The 19,836-nt window shown below is 55.0% G+C and overlaps 1 protein-coding gene across 1 annotated transcript in view; it reads right to left on the minus strand.

Moving 5' to 3' along the window:
- Positions 1–1,177: 1,177 nt before the first annotated feature.
- Positions 1,178–19,836, minus strand: part of LOC311513125 (granulocyte colony-stimulating factor receptor-like) — a 30,528-nt gene continuing 11,869 nt past the window's right edge. Inside the window, exons 4-17 of the mRNA XM_084614760.1 lie at positions 18,923–19,270; positions 18,177–18,297; positions 17,751–17,932; positions 17,182–17,333; positions 15,985–16,165; positions 14,086–14,168; positions 10,784–11,003; positions 10,009–10,188; positions 9,200–9,301; positions 8,500–8,646; positions 8,272–8,412; positions 7,481–7,589; positions 5,965–6,046; positions 1,178–4,280 (exon numbers count right to left, since the gene is read on the minus strand). Coding sequence (XP_084470886.1) covers positions 3,714–4,280; positions 5,965–6,046; positions 7,481–7,589; positions 8,272–8,412; positions 8,500–8,646; positions 9,200–9,301; positions 10,009–10,188; positions 10,784–11,003; positions 14,086–14,168; positions 15,985–16,165; positions 17,182–17,333; positions 17,751–17,932; positions 18,177–18,297; positions 18,923–19,270 — 2,615 coding nt within the window. The 3' untranslated portion in view covers positions 1,178–3,713. The remainder of the gene's footprint in view (positions 4,281–5,964; positions 6,047–7,480; positions 7,590–8,271; positions 8,413–8,499; positions 8,647–9,199; positions 9,302–10,008; positions 10,189–10,783; positions 11,004–14,085; positions 14,169–15,984; positions 16,166–17,181; positions 17,334–17,750; positions 17,933–18,176; positions 18,298–18,922; positions 19,271–19,836) is intronic.

A 19,836-nucleotide genomic window follows, 5' to 3' on the forward strand; every position in this document is an offset into this window, starting at 1 on the left:
GGGCTGAAAGGGAGCTCAAGCCGTCCATCCGCCAGCCTGAGGCAGGATTAAGTATGTTTAGACCACTCCTGACCCATGGTTAATGGCTAACGTGTTCTTAAAAACACTGGCATGTGTCAGATGGCTCCTGGTGAAGGGGGCCAGCACGTTTTTTATTTATTCTCTCCTGTTGAAGTGACTTGCCCAAGGTCACAGAGTCAGTGTCAGAGCTGGGGCCTGAAGAAAGAGTTCCTGCAGCCTGGGCCATTATCGTAATCCCAAGACCAGCCCTTCCATCTAAGGAAGGTCCTGCTCTGCTTCTGGTGGGACTGTAACAGGGGCAGCTGCCTCCCATGTACCCCCTTGCGGGCAGGGGCCGCTCTATGGCACCCTGCTCCTGTTCCCCCCCCCCCCTTAGGGCCTTTTAAGAATCCACAGCGCAAGGGTGGTTCAAACATTCTCCCTCATTGCGGCCAGTGACCTATACGAAAAGGTCAGTCTTCAGCCCAGCTGGCCTTTACCGTTTCTCTCCTGCTTGGGCAGGGTCTCTGCCAGGCCACCCACTGCCTGGAGAGCTAGTTCCTCAAGACCCTTCTTGCTCCCTGCAGTAGCTGCAGACTTAGCTGCAGTTTCCTGGGGTTCCCCTTTAAGTGCAGCTCTGTCTGAGGGCATCGCCCGATTCCCCAAAGGCGGGATCCTCCTGGGGTAAGGTTGGCTTAGCCCCAGGCCTTCCAGCCTCCCCCTGCCCCTTACAATGACTGATGCACATTTACATTCCTCTCAATGGGGCAGTTCTGCTTCGTCACTGACACGCAGGCCTGGGAGTCGGATGTGACGAAGTGGGACTGTTCTTAATGTTTCCTCTGAATACTGTAGGGGTGCCTCAGTTTCCCCTATGCATTTCTTAAGTCTTAAGGCGATGCTCGGGAACTGCTCCCTACGAAGCCAGTCAGGACTCTGGGGAAGTCTCCTCTCTGTGAGCAGACTGTCTTCAGGGCAAGAAGCTCACACGGCTTCCACCTTCCTGGGTCTGACCTTGGAGCATTCAGCATCCTCTACCCCTCCGTGTGCTTCCCGCAGCGAGTCTGCCTATGCAGGGTCCTGGGGAAGCCAGAGAGTCCTGCCCCCCAACTTCGCAATCAGACGTGACTCTTAGCCAGCCAGTAAAACAGGTTTATTAGATGACAGGAACACGGTCTAAAACAGAGCTTGTAGGTACAGAGAACAGGACCCCCTCAGCCGAGTCCATTTTGGGGAGCACTGAGCCAGACAACCAGTTCTGCACTTCACTCCTCGTCCCCAGCCAGCCCCAAACTGACTCACTCTCCAGCCCCCCCCCACTCCTCTGGGCTTTGTCCCTTTCCCTGGCCAGGAGGTCACCGGATTCCTTTGTTCTCCAACCCCTTTAGCTCTCACCTTGCAGCGGGGAAGGGCCCAGGCCATCCGTTGCCAGGAGACAGAGTGTCAGCCATTTATGTACCCTGGCCCTTTGCTCTGCACCAATTACACCCCCTCATCCCACCCCCTAGAGACTTAAGAACTGCCTAGGGGAAACTGAGGCACCCCCACAGTATTCAGAGGAAACATTAAGAACAGTCCCGGTTCATCACATTGGGACACTCCAATTTTATTCCCAGCTCTGCCATGTGGGGTATATTTACACTGCAAAGAACCCCCCACCCCCAAGGCTCAGAGCCCAGCTTGACTGACATGCAGCGAGGCTAACAGTAGTGTAGACGTTCCCGCTCAGGCCACAGCCTGGGTGCCAAGGCTCCACCCCATCTCCTGAGGTTGCAGAGCCCAGGCTGCAGCCCAAGCGGGAATGTCTACGCTGCTCTTTGTAGTCTGAGCCAGAGGCAGTTGACCTGGACACCGGGATGGGGCGGGAGGGTGTGTTCTTTGCAGCGTAGACATACTCAGAGGGTTGAAGCTGATGGCTCATCTCCCCGGGAGCAGTTTCCCCACCCACCATGTGAGAACAAACTCGTCCTGGGCCCGGCAATTTGTGTTGTCACCAACACCCGGGCAAGGCAGGTGCATAACACCCCACGCTCAGCGTTCTCCACCCACACTCACAATTTACAGCAACTTTGCACGGGTGTGAGCGGTGACACAAGCTGCAAGGGAAGGGGGTAACTCCAGGCTCTACTGGGTTTCAAAGGATGCCGCAGACAGAGGCTTAATCAGAGAGGATGTCTCTGCACCTAAGACCAGCCGCCCATTGTAATTCCTTGTATTGGCATAGACCTAGAGGCCCCAGCCCCTTTGCGCTAGGCGCTGTACATACATAACCAAGAGACGCTCCCTGCCCTGCAGCGCTCACAAGGGCAGGAGAGGATGAGACACAACAGGTGTCTATAAACAACACAAGGTCGCACTGAGAGGACAATGGGATAAGTAGCAGTCACGGCCTGGCAGAGGGGAGGTCTAAGGTGGGATTTGAAACCCACGGCCTCCTAGAAAACAGGAGGGGGGAAAAATGCAAAAGATTGGCTTCCTCTGGATGTTTAATAACTGGGGGGTAAAATTATTACACATGCCCCCCATTGCCAAAGACTCTGGTGCTGAGCAAACAGTTACAATAAGACACAATCCAATCCCTATCAAAACCAGACAGAACACAGATCAGCAAACACGCATGGCTTCATTGTTCCACAGCACTTATATCTGCGTGATGCGCACTCGGTTTTAAATGCAGAATGCACGCCCGGTTGAGGGTGGGGTGGGAAATCAGTAAGTCTTAAGTACCCACAAATAGCAAAGCTCATGTGAAATTCGGAGAGAAAGCTCCATAAAGGAATCCAGTTTAATCCTGTGTCAGTCAGCTACCTTGGCAAATGCTCCCCGCCAGTGAGGTTTGCTGGGCTTCTAAGCCAAGCGGTGGCAGTTCAATTAATTGTGGGTTATTTAAGACACGGAATGTATAGAAATAGAGGCGTATCCCTTTAAATAGTTTGTAGGCCCTCCAGGGGCGCTCACCGTGTTCTGTGTTGCAGAAGCTGCCAGAGCAGCAGCATATGGAGCTTGACCTGGCTTTTCTATTTTTTTTTGTGGGGGGAGGGATACATTTAGTAAACAAAGTTATTTGGGACCCAACAACGTACTGCGGGGAACAAACCCAGACAGGCGGAGGGAATGGATAACAATCCCCACAGCTCCAACGCCTACGATCATTGCTAACAGGACCCAGGAGCATGTAGCAAGAGGGAGGGGAGGCCTTTAAACACACTGGCAGGACTTGCTAGCTGGACGGTCGCTGTCTTGCTTGACATCACGGGGGACTGGACTGAGCGTGAATCAAGAGCAGGAGCCAGGCTCCGAAGACAGGGTCTGGGAAATGCTCAGCTTGTCCAAGGCTCAGGCAAAGAGAGCGACATGGCACACACGGATCAGCAGGCTGCGTTAGTGGGAAAGGATTGGCCCTGACTGGCTAAGCACGAAGCATGGGGAAAAGCCGGCAGAGGCGGGGGAAGAGGAACACCTCCCTGCGCCCGTGACTATTGCATGGAGATCCAGCCCCATAAGGCTCCTTCCGGCCCCATTTTCAGCCCTCCCTGGTATCGTTAAGGCCGTGTTTTGATCAGCAGGGCTCTCACTCCCACCCCTGGAGGAGCTGGGCTCTGCTTGATGCCCCACTCCTCTGCCTGGTGGGGTAAGAGTCCACCGAGATGGCCTTATCACCCTCCCTCATTCGTACACCTGCCCTGGGAGCGGAGGTCTCTCTCCAGAGGCCGTTAGGGCGTCACTGGGCTGAGTGCGCCCGCAGGGTGATCTCCATTAGGCTGGAGGTCTCCAGATCCCTCCACAACCAGGGTCCTCAGGAGCGGAAATGCCCCCAAGGAAGCTAGCCCTCCATCTGGCTGTTGGCCGCATTGCCAGCATGACCCATCCAGGGGCTCACAGGATGGGCTTTGGGAGCAGATCCTCAAGCCAGGCTCATGGCTGGGACCAGAGCTCTCTGGGCTCTGAGGGGTAGGTTGGGACCAGGGAGCACTAGATCTTGGTGGTGCGCCACTGGGATATGCCCAGACGATCACTGTGGAATACTCCACCTTGCTTTGGCGTCTTGCCTGAGTTTGGTCTGGGGTGGTCACGTCTCCACGGAGGATGGTCTGGAGGGGCTGACTGTATTTTTCCCCGGCGCTGGAGGCCTCTGCTGGCCAGGTGCTTTCCAGGAAGGACTTGCACATTATCATCTCCTCCCGCTGGCCACAGATGACTCCCGAGACCCCATGGAACGGAAAGTCGGGATACCCCGCTCTCTGCTTTTTGCTCGGCTCCACTGGGAAGTTCCCCAAGTCCTGCAAGGGTGAGGAGGTTACATGGAGAGCTGAACGAATTATTGATTTTTTTGGTTTACGGGCAGATGCCCCCCCCCACCCTTCAAAGAAAGTAAATGGTTTGGTTTGAATTGAAACTGAATTATTTGGGGGTTTTCTCACTGAAATAAACACATTCATTTTGGGTTGAACTAAAATGTTCTGTTTGACTCTGATGAATTTCGCCCCCCCCCCCAAGTTTTTTGGGGCAGGTCATTTTGGGGTATTTTTCACCCACCTTTTAAAAAAAAAAAAGGGTACCAACATTTCAAAAGAAAAATGCCGTTTGGAAACAAGAAGCCAAAACATTTAATTTCAAAATGGCCAAACTGTTTTGACTTTTTCAATTCCACTACTGCCTCCCGCACTCCCGCTTCATTTTGTTTTTCCGGCCAAAACTATTTGCCGAATTCAACTGAAATTCACTCGTCATTTCGCTGCCTCCCAAATGCATTTTTTCCGTGACTTTACTATCTGCCAAAAACATGCCCCCTAGCTCGAGTAATGCGCACAGCCGCTGGTGACCTATGACTGCGACAGCCAGCGGGCAAATTACATGTGTCCCTCCCATCCCCCCCATAACATGATGGTGCCAGCCAATGGTGCACAAAGGAAGGGCCCAGGGAATGGGTGGCTGGCAAGCAGCTGAACTTGGCGCATCCCTGCAGAGAAAACCCACCGGGTGCCCGTGGCTGAAGAAAAACAGAGACCCGCACCTTTAAGACCTTGCAGGGACAGGAGACATATTGCTACGTTTAAGGGACTTAACGCAGTGAGAGAGCAGTGGTGGAGCAGTCAGACAATGGGCGTCGTGCCTGGAAGCTCAGCACTGAGAGATGTCAAGTCATTGGGGAAGGGTGTTTTCTTGTCCTGTGGGGAGGGTGGCTCGGTGTGACAGGGGACCTGGCAGAGACTCGGAGATCTCCCAGCCTGGGTAGCCTCTTTCCCTTCCACTCCCGCCTTCTCTCTGTGCTCCTTGGAGACATGACCTCCAGATCTTACGGCACTGGGAAAACAGCCTGGGGGGGCCGGGGGAGGGAGAAGCTCACAGTCTGCTCCTCGTACATTTGCCAGAGACGGCGACCAATTCCCAGAATAGGGCGCAGGAAACCCTCAGGCAGGCGGAGCCAGCTATTAGCACTCCTCACATTGACCATTTTCAGTTATTAGCAACATTTGTCTGGGGACAGAGCCCAACCCCCTGGCTTTCAAGTTCAAGGGATCTGGATATTAGCACCTGCCTGGCCACTTCCTGACACTATTTTTTGTTAGTTGCAGCCCTGCAGGCCCCCAGCACCCAGCTCCTTGTGGAAAGCCCCAACCGCAGGCAGGCTTGTGGGGCTGCAGCCAGGGAAGGAAGCACTGGAATGTGCACCAGAGCCTGGTGCCAGACCAGGGTGCAGCCTGGAGAGCACGGGGAGGTACCATGCAGCCCTATGGCCTCCCCGTGCCCCGGCTCCCTGGGGAAAAGCCTGGCGTCCAGCGGTAAACCCTCTCCTTGCTGCTGTACGGCACCGCAACTCCCCAGGACTGCCCCACACTGCAGGGGCCTTCCTCTTACTGGCAACTTTTGGTTAATTAGCAACTTCCTGCAGAGCAGAGAGGAGCAGAGAGGCAGCGAACCGAACAGCACCCACCACATCTCTGCAGAAAAACGTGTACTCACCAGCCACAGCTTCGGTGGCAGCCAGCTGGCCAGGTGGCTTTTAGCGGGGTCAGGGACGTGCGGCCACAGGCAGCCCTGTATTCTGTGGAGGACAACACCCTGCATTGGTAGGGAGATGACCACGTCGAGGAGGGAAAGGCCTCTCTACATTCTTGTGACTAGCATGGTCTCCCCAGGGATTGGAGGCTCCATTAGCTAGGGCCCTGACACTGGATCCAGAGGTACCAGACTAGGGGGCTGGTCCAGCACTCACTGAAATCAACGACAGGCTTGAGTGGGCTTTGGAGCAGGCCCTCTGAGCTTTGCTGATTATGTCTGCATTGCCTAGGGATGCCTACGGCATTGACTAACCTCCCAAAGTCCTGTCCCAGGATGCACCAGGCTCAGGGTGAAGGATTCTGGGAACGGACTCTCTTTGGCTGCTCCAAAGCTCTGACAAGAGTCCTGAAGGGAACGCTAAGATCACAGGAACACTAAATGTTTTAAAGGGAAAGATGAAGGCCCTTTTGTAGATAGGAAAATAACGATGAGAGCCCACATTCCTATCGGAGCACTTCCCATCCCAGAGGGCTCGGCAAACTCTGCACAGGGATTCTTGGACCCACCACGGAGTTGCAGATCCCGGGGCTTGGCAACCTGCCCTGAGGGGACGAATCCTGCCCTGGCTGGGGGATGGACGGGGTGGGACCTCGTAGGTCTCTTCCAGCTCTGACTTCTAGGATTCTGCGAGTCCCTGCTAGGGGAACGTGGCAGCTTTTTAACAGCACCCGGCACCCCTATCCTGCCGCTCAGGACAAGGAGTGGAGGGGAACGTTGTGTCCACCTAGAACTTCAGGAACAATTAAGGAGGTGGAAGGGCACGTAGGACACCAGGGCTAAAATCTCCTTGGCAGGAAGTGCCACGAGATCGTTCATGGCCAAAAGCCCTCTGCGGGTGGAGTGTAAGTTCTCAGCTACAGGACGGATCCTGTGGCAGCACAGCATTCCCTCGCACAGGGATCAGCAACCTTTGGCTCGTGGCATGCCAGGGAAAGTCCCTGGCGGGCTGGCCCAGTTTGTTTACCTGCTGCATCTGCAAGTTCGGCCAATCGCAGCTCCCACTGGCTGTGGTTCACCGTTCCAGGCCACTGGGGGCTGCTGGAAGTGGCGGCCAGCATCTCCCTTGGCCCGCGCCGCTTCCCGCAGCCCCCGCGGCCACGTGCCAAAGGTTGCCGACCCCTGCCCTAGCACCATGCTGGGGTACGGGGCTTAGTGCCGTCTCAGCATGAAGAGCATCCTCCGCTGAGTTACCCACCACCCTCCCCAGCCCCACGCTGACTCAGCAACGTGGTAGAGGGCACTCACTTCTCGAACGCCACTTCCTTGCAGCATAGTACCTGGCTGTTCCTTGGTGGTCCCCCAACCAAGCACTAACCAGGCCTGACCCTCCTTAGCTTACAGGATCCAACGGGAGGGTTGGGGGAGGGAAATCACCCTCACCCACAGACACTCAGACGGGTGGCCGGATGGGACTCACAAACATACGTACAGGGGGTGCTTGAGGACGCAGGCCAGAGCAGCCGTGATGAGCAGGACAACTAGCCCCATGCACAAAGAGGACAGCAACAGTTCAACCTTCCCATTGTCTGTAAAGAAAGCAGGGAAAAGCTTTAGGTGTAAAGCCACTGGGGACCAACGAGCAAGAGCCCTTGGGAGCCTGCATTGCAGCCCCCCCCCCACGGTGCATGAGCTGACATGCTAGGGATTTGCCCAGGGACAGCACAAAGCCCAAGACCAACGGCAGTCCACAGAGACTGTCTCCCATTCTCTGCTGCCCCGCATGATCCTTTGCACCCATGCAAGGTGGGTGTAAGATGTGAACATTCTGGCTGGGGGACACTTGGCGGCAGTGGGGACAAAGGCCTTGTGAATGTACCTGATGCAAAATGGAGTGACCAATCTCAAGCCTTAGGAAGCCTGGAAACTCTAGCTTATGGGGAGGGGCTCCGGGGGAGATGCTCACCCCAAGGGGGAGAGGACCAGTACGGGGATGGAAACAGGAGCAATGGGATGGAGCTGGGCAAAGGGGAAAATGTAGGCGGAAGTGCAGAATCGAGAGCGATCCAGCGAAGGAATCATCTGCCCCAGGGAAGCGGTGGAAGCCCCATAGCTTGGTTGGAGCAGATGCTGGTAGGAATCCATCCTACCTTGGCCAAGGGACAAGCTACATGTGCCCAAGCAGGTCTCTGCCACCTCATTTCAGTGCCTGCTGACCCCTCCCAGCACCCCCAGTCTAGGGCATAGCACCCGGTTCTCCACTTTCCTCACCAAAGCTGCTGGTACGGATAGAGAGGACAGAGCCCTGGGTGCTTCCCCCGTCGGTGCTGGCGGAGATGCCCACCCTCACCACGGAGTTGGGAGCCAGGCCCACGATGAGATAGCGACGGACGGAGCCGTTCACCACCACGGCTGTAAGACAGGAGATGCCGCTGCTCAGTCCCAGCTGGTGAGCCCAGGCCCAGCCAGCATGGGTCACAAAGCCGGTTGGTGCCTTACCCTGGGCGTCTTTCCCCTGCTCCTCGTAGGAGATGGTGTAGTTCCGGATGAAGCCACCTTGCTCCTCCAGTGGGACCTCCTCCCACTGCACCTCCACCTGGGATGGCCAGACCCGGGTGGGATGCAGAGTTGGGGCACGGAATGGAGCTGCAACCACATAGGGGGTGGCGAGGAAAGGGTTAACCAGCCCCATCCCAGGCACCCAAAGCCGAGATCCCCTCTCCCTTCATTCCCAGCTGTGGTATTTCAGGCTTTTCATCAGCAGGATCTCAAAGCCTGCCACAAATATTAACTCTTTCCATCCCCTCCCCACAACTCCATTAATGCCCATTTTACAGATGGGGAAATGGAGGCATAGAGCAACTATGTGACTTGTCCAAGGCCATGCAGCAGGTCAGTAGCAGAACTGGGAATAGAGCCCAGGAGTCCCACCCTAACCACTAGACACCGCTCCCTCCTCCTTGCAGGAATGAGGGGTTCCAGACTTACAGAAACCAACTCCATGTCTCCTAGGAGCTCCCCAAACCATCCTCTGGCTGCCGGGAGGGAGGGGAAGATATGAGCTCAGCAGGAGACACAAGACTAATGCTTCCCCAGTGGCCCCTGCACCTTTTCCCACATCACTGGCTGGAGTGCTGCTGGGTTTCTCTTAGGGGTGGAAGGGATCTGGCCGCGTCTGCCCCGAACACTCAGCACCTACCCATCTGCTTTGAGTAAGCACTTGTAGAGCCTGCAGCCCGGACGGCTCCATCGCTCAGGGCAAAGATTGTCAGGCTGTAGAGATACCCCGGCTCAATTGCCTCTGCGGGGACATGACAACGACAAGCGATGGTGAAACCTCCCGTCTCTTCCACATCATAGCCCCAGGGGACGTGCACCCCAGAGCATAGCCTCCCTGCTTCCCGCTTCAGTCCCCCATGGGGTGGGAGGCTGCAGGAGAGCTTTGGGGCAAAGTGGGTCCAAACAAACGAATGGACATTTCTCTAAGCTGGAGCACATCTGACAAGAAGACTCAGCCCGCATGCTTCAGGGTATCCACTGATCACCATACTGGATCAGGAAGGAATCCACCCCCCGCCCCATGAAGCTGTCAGCATCACCTATTGTTGGACTTGCTTGTTCCCCGCTGGTAATTCCTATACTCCTGCCTTGCCTGGCTATCCAACCTCACACCCAGCCTGGGGGACGTGGGCTGACGACAGGGTTTGAACTTGGGACCTGCAGTAGTACAAAAAGCCTGAGGCCGTAACACCGGAGCTAGAGGAGTAATTCTGCAAGCTAGGAGCAGGAGTGGGTTCTTCTCCTCGTCTGTTACTAGAGGAGGACAAAGACCCGCCTCTCACTGGCTCCGTGCTGCGGGCATTGACAGTGCTCTGCAGGGGCTTATTCATGACACTACCTCTGATGTGAAGTCCTAGCTAGGATGTGGAGGAGGGTCCTGCCTCTGTTTCCCCCTCTCCCTCCCCCTGCTCTGTCACTTCTGGAATCACTCCCCCACCCGCCAGTCACCTGCCAGGACCACCCTGCTGATGTTCGCCGGCTCATAGCGCCAGCTGCTGCTCTGCCCCCGGTTCTCCGACGCCCGGCCCCACTCGACGACATAGGCCACTGCAGCAAAGCCAGGGGGATCCCACCGCAGAAGGAGGCTGCAGTCGCTCGCCGGAGAGACTAGGACGGGCAGCCGCGGCACTGAAAGGAACACACGGATAGCGGAGAGGGAGGCATGCCCAGGGCTGGGCTTCGGGTGCTCACGTTTCTGCGGGGGGAAGGACCGTTTGCCTGTCTCCCCCCAGACCCGGTGCTGAAGGGGAACTCAGGTCAGGTGGTGCAATGTCCCCCCCGGTGGTCCCTCTGCCTGGGCGGGGAGAGATGGAGCCGACAGGGTCCCTGGGGGCTCCCAAGCATCCGTTGCGCTGAGGGCCCCGCGCTGTCCACACGTGCTCCAAGAGGGCAGTGCACTAGTGGGGCTCCCCATTGTATCAGCCCCTGCCGGGGGTGCAGCTGAGACTTCCCCAGCTGGGGTCCCATTATGGGCTTCACCTCCCCTCCCCATGGGAGCCCAACGCCCCAGGGCTCCTGGCCCGTCTGGTGGGAGCCGCCCCCACATAGTGATAAGTGCCTGACCCCCCCTCACCCCGCCAGGCACAGAACCCCTCCCACATTCCCCTGCAGGACGAGCTCAACGGCACAACCAAGGGCCGGGCCGGCCACCACCCCACCCTGCTGAACGCTGCCTCGGGAGCGAGACCCAGGCCTGGAGCGCGGAGATCAGGCTGGGCGTCACCTGCTGGGGCCTGCCCCGCCGGGATCGACAGCTTGGTCGCGGGGGACTGGCCCACTGAGTTGCTGGCGGTGAGGAAGAAGGTGTGTTCCTCGGAGGCCGGCAGCTCCAGTGCGCACTGCAGGGAGAGGGTGAGGCATGCCACGACAGCCGGCTGCCCAATTCGCTGCCAGCGGAGGGTGTAGGTCAGGATCCTGCCGTTGGCTTCCTTTGGCTGCAGGGGCTGGGAGGAAAAAGCCGCATCAGGCCGAGCCTCACGGCGGTGCAGGAGTTAGGTGGATGGCTGAGCTCTCCTGCTAGGACTGGACTGAAGGAAGGACGCAGTAGAACTGACTGAGAAATGACTTTCCCCCTGAAACACGTTTTAATTAAATAACCCTCTTGCTTCTCAGAGTCTCCATGAAAAGCCGCCATTATTATTTTTTTGGACAAAAATGGAAATTTTATCAAGACAAACCCTTTTTTCTGGAGAGAACAAACAAACCAGTCCCAAACAAAACACTCTGATGTTTAATTTCCTAGCAGTTCCAACACCATTGCAAACAGGAAATCACCACCAAGTGGGTGTGTTTCTAGTGGGGTCCTGCAGGGATCGGTCCTTGGCCCAATGCTCTTTAAACACTTTTGTCGATGACCTGGACAAGAACATAAAATCATCACTGATGAAGTTTGCAGCTGACTATAAGACTGCGGGAGTGGTCAGTAATGAAGAGGGCAGATCACTGATATTGAGCAATCTAGATAGGTTGGTAAGCAGGACGCAAGCAAACAATATGCGTTTTAATACGGCTACATGTAAACGTCTACACCTAGGAACAAAGGATGTCGGCCCAACTTACAACAGGCTCTATCCCAGGGAGCAGGGACTCTGAAAGAGATTTAGAGGTCATGGCCGATAACTGACTGAACCTGCGCTCCCGGTTGATGCTGTGCCCAGAAGGGCTAATGAGACCCTTGGACGCATAAACAGGGGAACCTAGAAAGGGAGCAGAGAGTCAGATTTACCTCTACTGGCACTGGTGTGACTGCTCCAGGAACAGTGTGTCCAGTTCCGGAGTCCACAACTGAAGAAGGATAATGATAAATCCAAGCGGGTTCAGCAAAGAACCACAAGAATGATTAAAGGATTAGAAAACCCGCCTGATAGCGACTGAGCTCCTTGAGTCTATCTAGTTAGCTTAACGAAGAGAAGGTGAAGGGGTGACTTGACCACAGGCTATAAATATCTACACGCGGAACAGATATTTGACAAACCCATTATCAGTCTCGTAGACACAAGTGTAACCAGATCCAATGGCTCCAAGTTGAAACTGGACAGATTCAGACTGAACATAAGGTGTAAATTTTTAACAATGAGGTTAATTAAGCACTGGAACAATTACCAAGGGTCATGGGGCATTCTCCATCAGTGACAATTTTTAAATCAAAGGTGGATTTTTTTTTTAAAAAAAGATGGGCTCTAGTTCAAACAGGAATTATTTGGGGGCAGTTCTGTGGCCTGGGCCATGCAGGAGGTCAGACTAGGTGATCACAACGGTCCCTGCTGCCCTTGGAATCTAAGCATCGGATACACAGAAAACACAGGAGAGAAAGAACAGGTGAGTGTTAAAGAGAGAGAACCAGAAAGTGTGAGTGAAAGAATGTGAGCAAGTTCAGGAGAGAACAAGGGACCAAGACAGGCCAACAGAAAGCGTGATTGAGGAGGAGATGGAAAGTCCGAGTGACTCAGAGAGAGAATCAGCTATGCTGATGTCCCTGTTCCTATGGAGCAGTCTGCATCAGGGCAATGGCCCCTTTCAGTACGTCTACACTGCCCACTAAGCCCACAGTCTGACTCAGGTTTGAGCCCAAGCTCCCCTCTGTTCACACACAAAATCAGTCTAACTTGAGTCCACAAGCAACTCAGGATCTGGGTCCTAGAACCCTGCTGGGGACAGGTTGGGTGAGAGCACAAGTCCTGCTGTCACTCAGGTTCAAGCCCTGTCATTTTGCAGTGTGGACACACCACTCAACCCACTGACCTGAGTCAGAAGGGCTGCGTAGTGGAGCGTGGACAGGTTAAGCACAGCTGTGAGACCTGGATCCAGTAACCGTAAAGCCAGGTTTACAACGCAGCGTGGACACTGAAGTCCACACGCTTGGGTGACAGAGAGATGCAGGCTTAGTGTGCAGTGTCGACACCCCCGCAGTTACACACCATGCTGCTTCAGTATTGTGTCACCAATGTGCCTGTTTGCATAATGCTTGAAGAGACAGGAGATATCCATGCGTCCAGGCTGGGGCTACTGCTGGTGGAGAAATAGCTGCTGAAACTTTTTTCCTCCAGTCGGAAAATGTCAATTTGTTGAAAACGAAACTTTTCAGTGGGATGGTTCAATGAACCCTTCAGTCAAAACCAGAGAGAGAGAGAGAATGCGAGTGACTAGTCAATGGACTGGTTGTTCGGGCTTCCACTAGGGGCAGGGAGAGTTGCCCTATGAGCCGTCTCTAGGTAACAAGTGCCTGGTCCCCCTCACCAATGGGGTTGTTGGGTGCCCACTCCAGAATAGCTAATTGATTAGGGCCCTCAGCTGGGAGGTGTGACCCACGTCCTAACTCAGGCAGAGCAGGGGCTATCGTGGGTGGGGGTCTCTCTTGAAAAGTTTCAAAAGGTCGTGGCTTACTCCTGATGTGGAATGAAAACAAACTTCAAACCCTCAAATTTTTTTTGTTTTACCAAAAACCGGAATTCTTGTTTTCCACCCAGCCCTAGCTGGGACACAAACCCACATACAGCCCAGCTCCTAAATCCTTTCCCAACCCTTCCCAGGCAAACAAGTAACGATCTGAGAATGAAAAGGCCAAATGTGCCCTGCATCATCCAATCTCTCTTGGGGCTGGCCTGATCGTATTTGCAGAACTTTGTCTATCCCTTGGGGCTTGTCCCTGGTTCCGATGCTACTCATGTCTGGCATGAATAGCTCATGCCGGCATGAATCAGGAGCAGCTCTGCTTAAAATCAGAGTGAAACAAGTGAGAGGAGAAGTCAGGCCCATTGATGTCAATATGGCTTTGCCAGCAGAATTAAGCCTTAGACCGAGCCCTAAAAGCTGGGGATTCTCAGTCAGGGACCCTCCGGCAGATGGTTCTTGTTAATTGTACTTCTTGTTCTTTTTTTTTTGATCATTAACTGCTGCAGGGGCAATCACAAGGAGTCAGGCCTGGAGTCACCCATGACACGTGCAATGAAGGACTATAACCCAACTCTTTATCGCAACCCCTTCCCAGGTGGTGTGTCTGCGCTGGATCCTTGCTTGGCCCCTTACCTTCCACATCAGAATGATCTCATTCCTCTCGTCAGAGTTGGACGTGGCTATTCGCCTCCAAAGAGCCGGCCCTCTGGATGGGGCTAGGAGGTGGCCGTGGGCAGGCAAGGGCAATGCGGGAGATGCAAAGGAGAGAAAATGAAGTCATTGAGAGAGGGTCCTGCAGGGAGGGAGCTGACAGCAGAAGTGTGACACACTCTATACATAGAGTGTGAATATAATGTAACTAAAATATGCTTCATGCAAAAGGTCTCTTGTAAGGTATCATTACAAAGTTTATAATCTACTGAGTGTGGTCATCCTATTTGTATAAATGTATCACTCTTGTATCTGAAACTAGAAATATGAAATATAACTCGGAGGACCTACTGTAGTTATGCAAAGTGTGGGTCTTTCATGGTGGTTTGGAATCTTGCTGGCTCCCATCAGCCAGGACAATTGACTGTGGATGGCTTGGTTAGCAGACAGGCCTTCCTGTGCGTCAGGCCGGGAGGAATGAAGGCTTGGGGTCTCACAGTGACCTGTGATCATGTCACCTGAACTGGAACCCATCTTTAACCTGGTGCTTTTCCACTGAGAAGGAGGGGTGGGAACCCAGAGGGACAAAGGATTCCTGCCTTATGCAAAAGAGATATCAGTGGGTGGAACAGAACAAGGGGGGAGCCCTCATGAGGAATCCCTTCGCTACCACCTGAGCTGGAACAAGGACTGTACCAGGAGAAAGGATGGTGCCCAGACTAGGAAGGCGTCCAGGCTGTAAAGAAATTTATTGAAACATCTCTGAGGGTGAGATTTTATCTGTATTCAGCTTTTTACTGTATTAGCATAGATTTGTGGGTTTTATTTTGCTTGGTAATTCACTTTGTTCTGTCTGTTACTACTTGGAACCACTTAAATCCTACTTTCTGTACTTAATACAAATCACTTTTTACTTATTAATTAACCCAGAGTATGTATTAATACTTGGGGGGGGGGGGCAAACAGCTGTACATATCTCTCTGTCAGTGTTATAGATGGTGAACAATTTATGAGTTTACCTTGTATAAGCTTTATACAGGGTAAAACAGATTTATTTGGGGTTTGGACCCCATTGGAAGTTGGGCATCTGAGTGTTAAAGATGGGAACACTTCTGTAAGCTGCTTTCAGTTGAGCCTACGGCTGTTAGGGGATGTGGTTCAGACCTGGGTCTGGGTTTGCAGCAGGCTAGCGGGTCTGGCTCAAGCCAGGCAGGGTGCTGGAGTCCTAAGCTGGCAGGGCAGGAAAGCAGGAGAAGAAGCAGTCTTGGCACATCAGGTGGCAGCTCCCAGGGGGTTTCTGTGATCCAGCCCCTCACAAGAGGGTGTCGATTGCTCTGTGCCGCTACCTGGGGGAGACCGTACCAGACCCACCGCTGCTACTCTCACAGCCATCAGCGCCAGAGGAGTTTGTTTAACCCTTCGTGGTGAATACCATTCGTATTACAGGAGCGCTCAGCTTGGACCTGCACAGCCCCACAGAGACACACACTCCCTGCCCTGAGGAGCGGACGGCTGATGGCACCCACAGGGTGGCGGGAAGAGGGGCAACATACAAGCTGGGAGAGATTGGGGTGACAGCAGGCAGATGGCACAATCAGGGTTACTCACATTTATGCACGTGCACAGGGGACGAGGAGGAGGCCCATGGGAGAGACCTCAGGGCAGAGCGGGGCTGCTGCTCCTGAAATTTGGGTCTGAGGTGGGTGTGGTGGATGGTCCTGCCATCCTGTTCTGTCTCCCTCCCTGTCCATGCTTCCCCAGCTCATGGCCGGTCTACTGGAGACAGGAGGGAGGAGGAGGACAGGACCTGCCATGGCAGGGTGGGCAGCAGCCTTGGGGTGAAGGCAGGAGGGGGCTGGACAGGTGAGCATGGCTCCTTACCCGCAGGCAGAGTCTTCACAAATCTCTCGTGGCTCCAGGCGCTCCAGGAAGGGTCCCCGTCGCTCCAGCGGGAGGCGTCGCTCTGGTATAGCGCTCGCACCTGGATGGAGTAGTTGGTGAACGGCGAGACGCCACAGATGTCCTTCGACGCGGGCACGTCCTCCGCGGCTGTAACATTCACCTTCATGGGGGGCGGGACGGGGTCCCTTTTAGCTCTTGTCTTGGCAGCTCGCCTCGATTCTGCCTTAAAGCACCGATTTGCTGAGCCGAGCGGGCGGCTCAGGGGCTCTCCACCTCAGCTCAAACCAGCTAGAGGCTCTTCAAGCTGGGCTCTCCCCTCCCCAGTAACCCCAGCCAAGGGGCATGACAGGGGACTGCTTCCCCCTGACACAGGAACCGGGTTCAGCAGAAACCAGCTCTGTTCTCACAGGACACTTGAGAGAAGCTGACCTGAGCCAATGTGATGGCCGCCATCCTGTCTGACACATTGGGGACTGAACCAGGGACCTCCAAAGCTAAATGGAGGAGCTGCTATAGCTTGAGCTAAAGAGTCAAGCCTCCCTAAGCAGGTCTGTAACAGGCTCATCCCTCTGTGGGTCAGCCATGGGGCTGGGATTTGTGAAACAAGCACCAGTGATTTACACTAGCCCCCCCAGCTTAAGCAGGAGGTGGCGAAATGCAGGGGTATTTCAGCCAGGGTCTCCTTGCCGTTGGAACTTGCCTCCCCTCTCTTGATCTCTCTGAGCCCAGACTTACTGAGCCTGAGACTTCTGGGCCAGCCCCTTTGCTGGTGTACGTTAGCCTTGCTCCGCTGCTGATGGAGAGCAGAGGATGAGCCAGGTTTCTTCTGGGTGGGGAGAGCTGAGCAGAAGGTGCGGGGGGGTGGGGGGGACCTTCACTAGGGGTACGGGGTAGAACTAAAGAGGTCACGTTTTGGCCATTGGGCCAACTGCTTCAAGCATATGGATCTGTTCTCAGGAAGTGTCACACGCGTGCCCAAGAGCTCTGGGCCAGGTGCACAGATTAGATGGACGAACAGATAACTGCGTAACTGCGTGGTTAGGATGGAGAGAGAGACGGCAAAGCCAGCCAGCATCCCTAACACCCTCCACATCCCCAGAAGGGGGGCGGGAGGGGATACACCTATGAAGCAGGTGTCAGTCCTGTTACTAACTCCTCCCACCAACAGCCACCCACCTGCGTCCAGGATGCCCCGTCCACCTCACGGTACCGGATCTCATACCGCGCGTCCGTCACACGCAGCAGCTCCTCGTTGGGCTGTCGCCACGCCATGTGGAAGCAGTCACTCCTGTCCGCCGTGGCACTGACCTTGGGCGGGCTCAGCTTCACTGGGAAAGGAAAGCTACAAGCGTGGGCAGCATTTCTGCATGCCCTTCCTGCAAAGCCCAGAGACAAGCAGCCTCACTCAGCCCCCTCTCAGAAGCACAGAGCAGGAGGCAATAGGCCTAGGGGCACATGGAGAGTCAGGGAAAGAGCCAGAACTAGCGCCCAGATCTTCTGAAGGAGAGCCCAGTGCGAGCCACCAGGCCACGTCGCAGGGAAGGTCAGTCTCGTGATACCTCCAGCTCAGCCCGGAAATCCACCTGGGCAAAGCTGGGCGAGCTCAGTTTGGCTGGCCCGACGAGCTTGGAACCCAGTCGGACCTGAGAACCCCCCCACCTGTGGTCCTGGTCCAGCAGACACACCTGCCCAGGCTCAGTTTATGTCAGTGCCACTGTTCCCCTCCCCTGGCGAGCGGGTCTTACCAACGCTCATCCCATGCAGGCACTTGTCTGTGGCGCTGGCCTGGCCCAGCAGATTCACGGCCGTTAGCCTGACTTGGAAAGAGGCAAAGAGGTTCTCCACAGGGATGGTGCAGGAACGGCTCTCCCGGCTGGAGACGCACGTCCCGGCGTCTCTGAACTTCCAGAGGCAACGGCCTGCTTCTCTGAGAGGGAGAGAGCCCAGGTTAGCAGCTGCCGGGTCTAGGAACACGAGTGGCGGAGATCAAACCCCACCCTCGCACCTGCCAGCATTGGACAGCTCTAAGCGGGGACATCAGGGGGAGGAGGGAGAAAATCAATTGCTACATCTATAGGGACAGTCCCTTTTAATTGTCAGGTGTTGGGAAGTCAATCCTCTCCCGCTCCCGCCCCTGCCCCCTCACGCTTACGGCCAGGTGGAGAACTCACTCGGTGACGTGGAGGGTGTAGGTGGTTGGAAGGTAGGTCTCCGGCCCGGGGTCCCAGTAGCAGGTGATGTTCCCGCCCCAGAAGCTGACGCAATGTTTCACCTGCAGATTTGTTGGTGGGACTTCAGAACGAGAAGAGAAACAGCCAATAGAACCAGAGTTCAGTGCTGGAGGGGACGGTGCTGATCCCAGAGCACCCTCAGAGCTGGGCGCAAACTGGATTTTTCGTTTCATGGGAAGCTCCGTGGCTTCCATTCCCGCCCCACCCCCATCCCAAAACAGAATAAAAACAAAGCAAAACTTGACACCTCTAATGAAATCCCAGAAAAAGCGAGTTTTGGGTCGATCAAAACATTTCACTCGGATTTCAACTTAAATGTAACACTGAAAACTTGAAACTCAGCGTGGTTTTGAGATGACAAATTGAAACATCACATCCTGAAAAGGCACCGGAACAGAGCATTCCTCTCCCCCCCACCCCACCGACATTGCCCCGGAACATTTTGCTTTTGACGACCCATCAGCGGAATAAACGTTTGGATGGAAAAAATCCAACCAGCCCAGCCCACAACTGCAGCACGATCCAATGGGCTTGGCAGGGGCTCAGTGCCCCCCTCCCTCCCACTGCCCCCCATGGGAGCCGAGCACCCTCCGGGCTTTCCAGGATGGGCCCCTACCCAGTCCTCGTGAATGTCAAGCCTAGTGCACCTCCTTCCCTAGCCAGGGAGGTAAGGGAACTGCACCCACCTCCAGCCTGGTATTCAGCCATACCCAGCAGGCGCAGATTGCTCCGGTGAGACAGGTAACAGCTCAGCTCCCCATGGGGCCGCTCTGCCCGGAGAACGGTGACCACAGTGACCGTGCCGTTTCCCACAATGCTCTGGTTCAGTGGCAGCTGCCTAGTCTCTCCATTCAGTCTCCAGACAATATCGCCCGGGTGGGCCTGGCCGATCTGCAGGCAGCTGGGGTTGAGGGTGCAGGAGGCCCTCAACGGGGTGCCAAGACAGGCCACTGTGGGGTGCAGGCTTAGCATGCCACAGCTGGGCTGCGGTGTAGGGACTCTGCTGCCAGGGCCAGGCCTCGGGCTGTTCGCTCCTGGGGAGAGACGCAGAACAGCTTAAAAGAGGGGGAGCTGGGGTCTGTCTCATGCAGACGCACTTTGTCTGGGGGTCCTCTGACCCCGAGGAGCCAGAATGTGCCTGTCTTGGGCTTTGTTCTTGGCTAAGTTTAGCCTCCTCCCTGTTTCTAGGATGCTGAACCTGCAGTGGCTGGCAGCCTGGAGCTCCAAAACAGTGGGGATATGCTCAGTGCTTGCCCTGACCAATGCAATCACCACCCCTTATTAAACCTAAAACCAGATAAGCCGGTCGGTTTCCCTGATTACCATAGTTGAGTTAAGCTAGGACCAAAACTGTACTGGGACAGGAGGTGAAACTGACAGGGTATATTCTGCTCCCTGCAACAGGTTTCCAGCATAGGGAATCGGTGCCACAGTTTCCCCCCTTTAAAGTTCACATTATAAAATACTCATCTCTAGGACTGCCCACTGAAACCGTCCTCCCTGCTGATCTGAAACAGTCTGTTCACTGCTCAGAAGCTGACGGTCTGCAAGTGTCAAAAGCTTGTTTCCAATCAGTGATTTTTTACCTTGTTCTTCGAAA

The sequence above is a fragment of the Lepidochelys olivacea genome (genome assembly GCF_965140295.1).
Source record: "Lepidochelys olivacea isolate rLepOli2 genome assembly, chromosome: 25".
Lineage (NCBI taxonomy): Eukaryota > Metazoa > Chordata > Testudines > Cheloniidae > Lepidochelys > Lepidochelys olivacea.